At 30.8% G+C, this 13,081-nt stretch overlaps 1 protein-coding gene across 1 annotated transcript; it reads right to left on the bottom strand.

Annotated features, from left to right (window-relative positions):
• Positions 1-534: 534 nt before the first annotated feature.
• On the bottom strand, positions 535-4,661 carry LOC8277194 (probable choline kinase 2). The gene is made up of 8 exons (XM_048378496.1): positions 4,375-4,661; positions 3,600-4,017; positions 3,245-3,366; positions 2,930-3,122; positions 2,428-2,545; positions 2,302-2,349; positions 1,627-1,727; positions 535-819 (listed from the first exon to the last, which is right to left on the bottom strand). The coding sequence occupies exons 2-8, from the start codon at positions 3,951-3,953 to the stop codon at positions 709-711; spliced, it is 1,047 nt and encodes a 348-aa protein (XP_048234453.1). The 5' UTR covers positions 3,954-4,017; positions 4,375-4,661; the 3' UTR covers positions 535-708.
• Between the last annotated feature and the right edge of the window lie 8,420 nt (positions 4,662-13,081).

The following is a 13,081-nucleotide window of genomic DNA, read 5'->3' as shown; positions in this document are numbered from 1 at the left end:
AATTTATTTTCACCTTCTTTTTCCGGATTTGATTTTCTAAAATCAATTTGGATTGATTAATCATCTTTGAAATTTTTGTAAATGTGTCGATTTTATAAATATTAATTAAAAATCAACTAAAATAAATAAAAATTTGAAAAGAAAAAATAAAATAATTTTATAAATTTTATAATTTTATTTTAAGCTTCAAAATAATACCTTTTCTGATTTTTTAAATATAATTATCAATTTTGACTTTAAAACCGATTCTGAAAATAAAATCCCATCACTGTATTATTTTTCATTTAATTTAGTAAATTTGTATCAAGTAGTTTTTAATATTTTTAATATTATTTTCAAAAATTTAAATATTTTTTAAACACAGTAAATTTATAAAAAGTGCACCGGTTTCCGTATTTATAAAATTTTCCCTTACATTTATATTACTAAGTTAAACCTCACTAATGTCTATAAAATTAGAAAGATGGCTTTAGTTTTAGCATTAACATAGGCCTCATGTTTCCTTGTCTTTTTCTTGCTTCTTTTGGCCTAATGTTAATAGAAAATGAGAATGTATTAGGAATTTTCACCAAGTAACAGCGTTTCGACAGGAAAACAGAAATAATAATGATAATAATACAAGGAAAGTAGAGTTTATGTACACAACTATATCTATAGGATTAAACTGAAAACAAGAAAGCTGCTTGTCAACCAGAATTAATGTAATCATTAGGTGTGGCTCCCCAAGGAACCCAAAAGTTCAGGCTTCCTTAACCAGTACTGTTCAAACCTCTGCCTTGCATATTCCATGTAATCAAAATCAATTTCGTTGACATGTTCCTGAATTAAGAAAGAAAAAGCAAAAACAAAAACAATTTCAGAGAACAAATGGATAAGCTCTGGAATTTTGATGGAAGGCGATTCCATTAGTCTCTTGTTTAGCGAAGAACTATTAACGATGCTAGGAATAGCTAGCTAAAGTACCCAGGGGAATCCCCCAAGGCTAAGGCATCGGTTGACTTCACGAGCAGTTTCTTGAAAACTGGCCTCGGATAGCAAAACTTAATCCATGAATGCCCAACCTATTTATTTCTCATTGTGCCATAACCATAACCTGAAGGCTTCTAGCCATTTTCTAGTGAGTCTATGCATCTCCCTCTATATCTAAACATTTCTTAAAACTAGTTTTTAAAAAGCCCAATTATAAATTAAATCCTAAGCTTTACAATTTTTAAAAATGTTATCCAGTTGTTTCAAAATTTTTAAATAAAGAATCATTCTTTTAATTTATTTTCAAAAAAAATTTCCGATGACGGTTTTTGAAATTTCACAGTAAAAAAGATGATGTAAGAAGTTGATTATACTTACTAAAAGAATAATAATTATAAATCAACAAAAAAAATTTTATCTTAGACTTCAATAATATGACTATTAAAAATCACATACATGTGCATTCTTTCACATATTTTACATCTAAGTGTTTCTGAAAATAAATTAAAAAAAATAAGTATATATTTTAAAATTTTGAAATAATTGGATAAAATTATAAAAAATTGTGGAGTTCAAGATTTAATTAGTAATTAGGCCTTTTTTAAAATGGTTGTGAACTTCTCATTAAGAAAATGAAGATAATAAGGTGGCACATACCGATATAATCCCCCACAAGCCCCAAAACAGATGGCTAGCAAGTGTGTACTTCTCAACATCTTCCAGGAGCTGTTCCACCTCAATGTCACTAACTCGATCACCTGCATGATAACACCATAGTTTTACACATTGATGAGCAAATCATTTTAAAGTTATGCTCCTTGCATCAATTCCTATATTGATACCGACATAAGATTATATTAATTGCCGCTTGATTGTTTTACTAATGCAATCACATCAATGCTTACGAAGCCCAAAAAAATAACAGAATTTCATTACTGGTCCCCTACAATTTGGGTTAAATTCTTTTTTTTTTTTTTTCCTTCCTTTAGTTCTATCCTGGAAATACAATTGTTGCCTATCAAAATGAAATATCAAGCAATCAAGATTTCCATCATCATTCTGTTACTCTTTCATGTTTAAGATAGTTGTGCAATTGCATCATAGGCTTAGCTGCAAATATATTATCACTGATGCGCAGGGATTGCTCTTCTTTTGGCCAAACCAGCATTTCAAGGAAAAAAATCAGATAGCTCGGGTACCGGACACCATTATAAATTGATGAAAATGACATTTTGGCAACATATATTCATGTATGACATTTGAGAACTTACAAAAGCTAACTCTCAGCTAAACACGGCAAGACCATTTATAAGCAAGGGAAAAGACTGATACCTGAAGAACTCAGATATACACGCACAAACCTTTGACGCTCCTCCAAACCTACAGAGACACACAGGTCAAGAGAGTGCTGTCGTGCACAGGCAAAAATAAATACATAAGAATATAATGGTCGCCCACCAGGGTATTTACTGTAGTCCATAATATGAGGTGTATTAGAGTGATAGTCGGCGGCCATCTCACAGAAGTGGTTTGCTATATCAAAGGCAATAGGATTGTAACTTGAATATTCATAATCCTGAGAAAGAGAGCATTTAATCAGCAAAACAGCTCGTTGATTAGGCACCAAGTAAATAAGGATGGTATCTGAGGCACTATCATCTTTGTTCCTTAGAAAAGAGAAGTTCCATTGCCAATTACTTTGTCAATTTACAGCCGTTACACAATAGATCTACCTCCTCTATTTATGAAATTGCAGAGATGACCCAGCCCATTCCCTGTTGCTATATCGCATAGTTTGGAATGAGTATCAATTCAAGTTAGAACACCAATTAGGAATTGAACCCAAGAGGAAAACAGAATGGTCAAATATACTTGCTGACATTTTTACAAACTAGAATGTTTTGAAGTGGACTACTAAAATTTCTGGATTCCATAACTATCAAACAACAGTTAAACTCACTATTATGGTTATTGCTTTAGTCTCTTCATCAATCATGATGTTACCATATTGTAAATCGTTATGACAAAAACCAATTCTTTGATCTCCAGAGAGCTCCTTTTCCAATAATGAAATTTCCACCTCGATGGTATCCAAGTGAAAGGCTTTAGCTTCTTCAGGAGGACACATACTCTTAGCTGTATTCAGCCAATTTCTGGAAAATCAACAAGAATTAAGATAACTGCAACAAAAGACTGAAGAACACAAAAAGGAAACACATTTAACCAGTAACCTCATGCACATCATAACAGAAAAAAGAAAGGCAAAGGAACATACCGCAACCTAATCCACAGGCTGACATTCTTTGAACCAGGCATCTCAAGACCATGAAACTCCTTCAATTTAGCTGCTATAAGGGCAGATATATCTGGATCACGCAAATCACATGCTGATAGTGTCTGAAATTCACAGATGTAAAAGTCAAGCAATATTTGTTTCAGAAAGGGAATAAAGTATCTATACAATGCAATCTCTTCATCAATCATTATGTTACCACTTACCAATGAAAGCTAACAGTCTAATACTATCTTCACAAACACACATCTATATATTCTCATAACAAATAAATAAAATAAAATAAAATAATATAAAAATACATTTAGCTTCGATTCCAAACTTAAGAAAACAGTACCCGAGCATGTATGAACTCTTCGATTCGCCCATTTGAGAACCGCCCAAGAAGCCGAGGGCCTTGCCCTTGCTTAGACATGAATTCAAAAGTCTTGATCTCATCATCCCTATCAAAGAAAATCTCTACACCCTCACCATAAATCCTAACAAGAACTTTATGTGAACCATTCTCAGTTTTTGTTGGCCACTTTATTTGAAAAACCTCATTAGTCATTGCACCTTTAAGAGGTATAATCTGCAATGCATTTGCATCAACCACATCTTCCCATTTTGAAGCTATTGACTTTAAGATCTCCTTTGCCTCTAATGGTATTCTACTTTCTTTATTCACTATTGCATTCTCCACAGCACCCATGGTAACAAAATTTCCACCAAAAGATACACTGAAGACTGTAATTTTTTGAAGTCAATAGTCTAATCTGAAATAAAGAAAAAATCCCAACAAACAAAATTAACAAGAGAATAAATTTAACTTCCTATAGTCACTAAATTCATCTATTTGTCAAACTTTCTACAAACAAATCAGTACAAGAAAAAAAAATAGTGTCTTTGATAATTGATATTCTGGTTTATAACTTCCTGTAAAAATTAATTCAAAGCAACTAAATACGAATCTATGAATTAAATCAAATGACAACACCAAAAAAATGGTATCTTTAATAGTAAACACTCACTTCTAGTTTACATACTCTAATTTTAAAGCCACCAAACACGGCCTCATCAAAATCCATAAATTAAATAAAATTTCAGCGAATTCAATAGATAATAATACTAACCTTTTCAATGAGATATTTTTTAAAAAATAAATAATAAAGAATAAGGTCCCGACTTCTCGCCGGAACTTTTTTTTTGCTTCTTCGTCTCCGGCGAACGGTTATGAAAATTTGTGGGAAAGAGCATGAAGTAGGAGGGGGTTTTATAAAAGAGGGATCTGAGATTTAAAAGGACTGGTGTTGGACCGTTGGATCTTAAGAAAAATGGTTGAGAATCCCTAGAGGATTTAAAAAGTTGCGTCTGGTATCGTGGCGGTGGAGCAGGAAGATTCGGGGTTTCTGTAATGCATGAATCGTTTATACTAATAAACGACAATCATTCGAGTTGTCGTTGAATCTGCATGTAAAATACGTATCAACGTTATGAATTGCAAATTGGACAACTGCTCACTTTAGCCCTTCAACTTTAACTCATGTCCTATTTAGCTCAAGTAAATCCATCATCAGAAAAATCTAATGAATATATTTCTGGGTTAAATATTATTTACCCGATATTTGGTCTAATATATGACCCGGTCTCTATTTTTTATAATTATATTAAGCTCTCTTTTAATAAAACTAATTACTTCCCCTTCTATGTATGCCTTCTGCGTTAGTCGAAAAATTAAGTTGGTAATTTAATATTATAATTTGATCATTCAATTTATTTTAATATCAAATTAGAGTAAAATTCTATTTTTAGCACAAATTAATTCTAGTATCTAATTAAAATAATAAATTTAACATTCTTTTACTTGTTTCTATTTTTTATCTTTTAGCATAATTTAATTTAAAAAATTAAAACATATTAAAAATACTTTTTATTTAATATTATTAAATTACTATGTAGTTTGATTTTATATTTTTAAATAAAATAAATAATTGAAAGTTATTATTACTATTAGACACTAAAATTAAACTATATTAAAAATAAAAAATTTACTCGTATTAATCTCATTTGAATGGTCGATAAAAGATTTTATTTTTAACGCACAAGATTAGCATGATCTTTCTCATTCATAGTGAACTTGTCAACTTGGTGTCTAGATTATTTCACTATATTAAGATATGATTGTTTAATTTAATTTTATCACGACCCCACCTGTGGGCCCGTGACCGGCACTAGGGAATGGGTAGGCGTAAGACCACCGAATCCCGTAGTAAGCCTGAAACTCATAACTCAAACAAATCTCATCTCAAATTAATATTATTAAAGCCACAAATTATCTTAATAGTTACATTTTACATAATTACTTCAGTCTGCTAGAAAAATTAGGCGAGACCCGAAACTCATAAAATTTACAACTGATACCTCTACTATTGCAACTGCGGAGAATTTAAGATTTTTACAATTTGACATACCAAATCAAACACCACCCGATGATGAAGAAGTCGGGTTACTGAGTAAGAGTCGCGGGAAGACTAACAGTCACGAATCTGAAAAACAGTAAATGGAGACTGTCAGTCTCGAGAGTGAGTTAAAATCAAATAATCTAGAGACTATTGCTTTCTTCACAGAAAATATTAATCATTCGAATCAATATATCAACCATGCACATAAATACAACCTATATTATAATCATACCCTATTGCTTTCTTCACAGAAAATATTAATAATTCGAATCAATATATCAACCATGCACGTAAATACAACACATATTATAATCATACCCTATTGAATAAATAAATAAAATTTATTTTTACTTTTACTGGACGAGTGGCTCAGTAGAACCCTAACCCCAAATTCTAGTAGCCATTTTGGCTCTCTTAATCCAATAAGACTGGCGCCCAGAGAGCAATGCTCAACCAGGGACCTTACCTTTAGTCTGGTCACTTAAGTATCCAAGTATGCCGGCGCCCAGAGAGCAATGCTCGACCAAGGACCTTTACTCCGGCATATCATTCCAATAGGACTGGCGCCCAGAGAGCGAAGCTCGACCAGGGTCCTTTACTCCTGCATCTCACTCAAATCAGCCCAGAGAGCCATGCTCGACCAGGGCGAACACATAAAAATCTTATTACCCGTCCATGATCATTACCGGTGCGCACGCGGTCCTGATGTAACCCATCAGGCGGCATGTTCTACAAGCCACATTTTCCAAATCGCAATCACTACATTTAATAAATATTATTGTCTAAAGAAGTCATTCAACCATATCAAAATAACGATTAACAATTTAGAGTAAGACATCATGCAACTCATGTGGAAAACTGATAATATTTGGTATTATTATAACATTACTATAATAATACTTATATTATCTTCAATAATTAATAATCCAGTGAAATTATTTACGTTGCGATACTAATAACCATATTAAGCATAAACTTCCAAAATAGCATATTAAATTCAGACTTAGCAATAGTGCAACGATTAAGTGACTTTAACTCACAAGTTTTTGGCGACCTTCTAGATCTGCTCCGATGCCTCGGTTGGAGCGAGCCGAATAGACAGATCATCTAATCACGGAAAAATAATTTATCAATTATGTTGAAACAATCGATCATTAATCCTAGGTCTAGACTCCTAGAACTGACTGTCTAAGAATCTCGACTCGGGAGAATTCTACCGAAAATCCGGCAGAACCTCCCCTACAACAGGACATTACCCCCCATAAAAATGGGTCAAGGACCTGCCAGAAAAATACTACAAATATCCAACAATCTAGACAACGGGAGTCGGGTCCCCAGACTTTACTATTTCCCAACTCCGCTACAAAGCACAAAACACGAGGTAGGCAAACTGACAGACAATTATTTATGACTCACAAATATCATCAAATACTCAACACAATCATTAGACACACAAATTAAATCAAATAATTCCAAAATTAACGGGCCAGAGATAATTACCGAGACGCTCGGTCGACTCGCGGAGTCCGATCGACGATCCGAACACATCATCAGATTCACAACGACGCGCTGATGACGATCCCCGCTTCTGATTTTCCAATCTGACACCTGATTGTCTGGAGAGATTTACGGACGATCTCGGCTGTCGATTGCAAATGAAGTCCGATCGCTACAAAACTGGTGCCATTGTGAAGTTTGAGCTGAGGAGAGTCGGGATACATCCTCCGATCATCCATAGCTCGCCGGAGCTCGCCGGAAAAGTCCAAAAACGCGGCTGCCCCCTACTTTCTCTCTCCACCGGATCTTCCGTCTCCGGCCACCACAGGCGTTGCCGCTACTGCCAAAAGAAAGCTCTCTTCGAGGGGAGCCGATCTCCACCAAGATCGGTAGGAAGGCCGAAGGCCGTTGCCACACGTCAGCGATTCTACTTCTTGTGCCAGCCTCTCTCTCTCTCTCTCTTCCCGACACTGCACTCTCTCTCCCTGATTCATTTCCTTTCAATATCGACATTTTGCCCCTGAACTTTTCTTTATTACAGTTTGGTCCCTCAACTTTCTTAATTACTTACAATTTCATCCTACAAAATTCCAATTTAACCCCAAAACTTCTTTTTAGCCTTTCAATTTAGCCCCTAACTATTCACTTTGGGCCAAATTAAAATTATTGAAAATACACAATTACAAAAATACCCCGACCGACACCAAACTCACAAACTTCCATTAAAACCCCATAAAAATAAAATTATACTTTCAATTCTTATTCCAAAATAATTTCCCAATTTAGTCCTAACACAAAATTAATTTAAATAATAAATCTCCAACTTAAAATTTAATACCACTAATTAATTAAAATACCAATTTTCTCAAAATTCTTTTATAAAAACATCCTTTACAATTTCTTCCAAAATTTTCTAATATATATAATTTTATTTATACATATACATATACATTGGGGAAAAATTAGAATAACCAAAAATATAATCTACCCTTCAAATAATTTACTTAATTAATTCTTAAAATTTCAAACTAATTGGATATGGAAAGTAACTCATTTATTTGTCTAACATTAAAATTCAAAATTTGTATTTAAATCATTCCAATTAAACCGAATAAAAATAAAGCTAAAGTTAACTTAAATAAAAAATTATTATTAGATATATAAAAATTTCGGGTATTACAAATTTTTACTTTTTATATAGTTTAATTATAATATATAATAAAAATAATAATAGATTGAAATTTTTTAACTAGAAATGTTTTATTTTATATTAGTAAGTAAAATTAAATTATATAATAATTTAATAATACTATTGTAAATATAATTAGTTTTAAAATATTTAAATTTACTTGAATTAAATTGTATTAAAAATAAAAAAATTAGAGCAAAAAAATTAATATTAAATCTATTATTTTAGTTAGATACTAAAACTAACTTGTGCTAAAAATAAGATTTTATTCTAATTTGAGAATAAAATTAATTTTAGACGAGTTTGATACTTGATAATAAATTCAACTATCAAATTGTAATATTAAATTACCAGTTTAGTCATTCAACAAACACGAAAGGGGTAGTAATTAGTTTTATTAAAACTCAATAAAGTTTTAATGTAATAGGAAAAAATGCAGGAACCAACTCATATATTAGACCAAACTACACTAGGTAAATAATATTTAGAGATAAGTACATAAAAGTACCTTGTGGACAACTTTAAGTATGTAATTTTTTTTAGCTAAAAAGAGATATGTGGTTACAAATCATGACAAAAAGAAGTATTTCACTGTTAAAAAATCTCAATTGTCAAGAATTTTGCCATCTTCACCGATCAACCATCATTATCATATTTCTCGTATTTTACAATATGGGTTTTGAGCTTAATAACTCAAAACGTCATTATTTGATTGTTAAATCAATATCAGACTTTTTAAATCGCAAATTAACGGTCAAATAAACTCACCTTTTTAAGTGACAATAACTATAATTTAGGATTACAATAAGCACAACGAACACTCTCACTCGGCAATGCCATTTTCTTCAAGATAAATTAGGGATTAAGTGCATTTCAAACAACTCATGCTGATGTGTACAACAGACACTTAAAAGCTCTAAATCATTTTTCAATTTACAATTCTCAATTGCAATTAAATAGAAACTAAAATTGTAAGGCTTTCTTCCTATAATTAAAACAATGAGTTTTGGTATATAATTCCAAAATTTTTTTTTTTTTTGGTTTTTAACATAATAATATTAAGTTATAATATTTAACTCACTAAATTTTATCACAATATGTTGTTCAACGGACATGCAGTAAACATGTATAACTCTCATCTCTCAAGAGGTTAACTCATTATTTTAATTGTAGGAAAAAAGTCTTAAAATTGATAAAAGAAAGTCTTAAAATGTTAATTTATATTTAATTTAATAATATTAAGTTACAATATTTAATAAATTGAACTATATCACGATATGTTTTTCAACAGACATGTAGTGAACACGTATAATTCCCATCTCTCAAAGGGTTAAAATAGAAAATCTGTGAGGTTTAAAGAGTCAATTAAATCAAAGAGAAGTTGAAGGGGCAATTGCATAAACATGTCAAGTTTAAAAAGTTAGTTATGTATTTAGCCATAAAAAATGCAAATGTGTGCATGTAGGCATAATACATCTATTAGCACTCCAATTTGCATGAAATAACTTATTGCTCCCATGATCTTCAAGTTGAACTTATTGAGTACCTTAAATTGCTTAATTAAATACTATAAAAAACATGCATGCTTATGTGGAAGGACATGTTCTCTCAAATGTTATTAAGCAAGTGAGCCTCTTTAAAAGTGTGACATGTGCATACAATATTCTCTTCTTCTAAAATTTTCTCTTTCCTTTATTTTGTTTTTTAAATAATTTTTATCTCCAAAATGTTTAATATTATTGTACAAAAGTATTCAAATAGCAAATGAATTCCAAAGAGAAAATAAAATAAAAAAAAACTAATTTCATGCCACAAAAATTATATATGCACCAATAAAAGAATTCAAAAACTAAAAGCTTAAAAAAATCATCAAAGAGAATACACATTCATAGTATAAATGCTCCAAAATAAAAATATAAAAATAAGTTACAAAGAATAGAAATGATTAATTAACAAAAAAAAATTTATTGATTAATAAAGTTAGTTTCTATTAAACACAAACTAACCAAGACACATAGATTCATTGTTTTTTGTTTGATCTAAATAATTAACCCAAAGAATGAATTACCCACAAAAGAAATTATAATAATTTGACATATTATGATGCTCGGTTGAAGAAGAAATGTGATAATCCAATATGATGAAGAACTCCCGCTAGGAGCACCTTCGCGAAATTAAGAAACTTTCGACATATAGCTGATGAGAATGAAAATAACAAGTTGTTCCCTCTCCTTGCATAAACCTTCTTCTTTAAACACCATAGCCATAACCGTCGTGGTCATAAACATCCATTCTCCATACAACAACTGATTTTTTCTATTTTCTTTTATATAAATGTAAACAATGACAATAAAGAAAATAAAAAGGAAAATTTAAGAAAGGAAACTCGTGGAGGATTTTTTTCTTTTCTATAAATTTTATTTTCATTAGTATTAAGCTATTTTAGAACTTAATTTTCTTTTACTTTCTTTATGAATTTTGAGAGATTGAAAAGAATAGACAAAGATACATAAATTTACAGAGAACGATATATTGAAAAGAGAAAAAGAAACCATGAAGGGAGATACAAAAAATTGCAGAGAAAGGAATTTTGAAAAAAAAAAAAAAGAAAAAAAGAAAATAATCGAGTAAGTAATAATATAAAAATTTTAAGAGATGTTTATGGCCACATCACTAATCATTGGTTGGCATGAAAGTATTTTGAATTAGCTAAAGTGTTGAAATAGAAAGTAAGGAATCGAAACAATATTACCAAACAGATAAACTGAGTTGTGGACTAGGTCACTCTCTTTAAGACGTTTCGCGGCTTTGCTCAAGATTGTGCAAGTAGTGATGTCTTAACGTCCTTAGGATAAAACAACCTAGAATAAACCTTTATTTTGATCTTCACTGCACAAGGAGAAGACTAATAATACAAACACCTTTTCTAATGCTCGGAATCATAAAGCAGGATTAGAAATAAAATGTATAAAATTATATTGAAGAGAATAATAACATAGTTAAGCAAATCATAAAATCTATAAGCTTTTTATTATTCTCAATATAACCAACAAACACACATTTATATGCTATACTTGCAAGCTTATATCTTTTAGAATAAGAAATACAAAAATAAGCAAGACAATTTCAAGTTTTAAAATAACATAGATTTGGTTTCTTATTTTTTAAAATTTCATAAGGAGAAAAGTTGCTTATTGATTTAGGAACTCTATTAAATATATAGTAAATAGTCAATAATATTTCTTCCTACCAATCAGAGGTGTCACCGGAGTTAAGTAAAACAATAATAATAGATTCGGCAAAAATCATAATTTTTCAAAAGTTACAATTTTTTCTTTCAGCTTTACCTTTCATTTCATGTGAGTAAGGAGCGATCCTTTCATTAATTGTGCCATTAAATTTATAAAAATCATTAAAATCATTTGATTCATATCCGGTGCCTCTATCATAATGAAATCTTTTTATTTTTCTGCTAAACTGATACTCAACTTCAGTTAAAAATAACTTAAACATTTCAAAAGCTTCATTTTTATTTTTCATAAGATAAACAAAAGTATAATATAAAAATCATTAATAAAAGTAATGGAATATCATTTTTCATTTCTTGTTAAACACCATCAAGTTCACAGATATCATAATGAATTAAATCAAGAGGTTCGTATTCTTTTGGTACTGATTTATGTGGCTTTTAGTAATCTTAGCTTGACTGCAAAAGTCATATTTCTCAAAATTGTTTAAAGACAGTCTATGAATCAAATCTAAATTACTCATATTTTTTAATGATACTCTTATTAACAATGACAATTACGAGCATGGCAAGTATTTAAAGAACACAACATATAAGCAGAAGGAATCATTTTTTTAGCGTCAACATTCAACTTAAACATTCCATGAGTTGCATACCCTTTCCCAATAAAAACATTAATCTTAGTAAGAGTGTACAAATCAACTTCAATAGTTTGAGTAAAACCGGCCCTATTAAGGGGATACCTGAAATTATATTTTTTCTCATCTTTGGAGTATACAACACATCTTTGAGTGCTAGAGTCTTTCCAGAGGTAAACCTCAGTTCTATTGTATTAGAACCAACAATAACAGTAGAGTGAGAATCACCCAACACTACCTTTTTATCTTTAATTTTAGTGTATGTCTCAAACATAACACGATCATAACATATATGGCAAAAAGCACCAATGTCTACCCACCATCCTTCAGATCCTTCAATCATGTTTATTTAAGAAATTATAACAAAATAGCTCTTTGGTAAGGCTCGCCTGAGAAATAGGACAATGTCTATTCTGGCAAATTCCGTGCCAAGTGACCTGGCTTATTACAGTTATAGCACATTAACTCTACCGATAATTCCTTGAAGGGGGTTGATTTCTTGCTTGAATTGTGGAACATGCTTATTTCTGTTGTTAGTGCGATTCTGGTTGCGATTACGATTCTGATTTTTCATATTCTTTTCATTTAGTTTAAGAGTAGCAACAATAATCTTAGAAACCATAAGTATGTCATTTTTTTATCCTATTTTTGGGCTTCCTCTTCAATATGAAGACGAATAACTAAACTCTCTAAGGAAAATTCTTAGTTGTATGCTTAAGGAAATTTTAAAGTCTTTCCAATTAGAAGGCAATTTATCAATCAAAACAACAACTTGAAATTGTATATCAAGAGATATATCTTTAGAGA

This window comes from Ricinus communis, chromosome 8 (genome assembly GCF_019578655.1).
Source record: "Ricinus communis isolate WT05 ecotype wild-type chromosome 8, ASM1957865v1, whole genome shotgun sequence".
Classification (NCBI taxonomy): Eukaryota; Viridiplantae; Streptophyta; class Magnoliopsida; order Malpighiales; family Euphorbiaceae; genus Ricinus; species Ricinus communis.
The sequence above is the reverse complement of the archived record's forward strand: the minus strand, read 5'-3'. Positions and strand labels throughout refer to the sequence as shown.

Bases quoted from the DNA above. Each gene is read 5' to 3' on its own strand.
- LOC8277194 (XM_048378496.1), bottom strand. From the start codon at position 3,953: ATGGGTGCTGTGGAGAATGCAATAGTGAATAAAGAAAGTAGAATACCA. The intron at 2,546-2,929 runs GTGAGTTTAACT...TCTCTTTCTCAG, and splicing joins CTAAAGCAATAACCATAATA to GATTATGAATATTCAAGTTA. The intron at 820-1,626 runs GTATGTGCCACC...TTCTTAATTCAG, and splicing joins GCTTGTGGGGGATTATATCG to GAACATGTCAACGAAATTGA.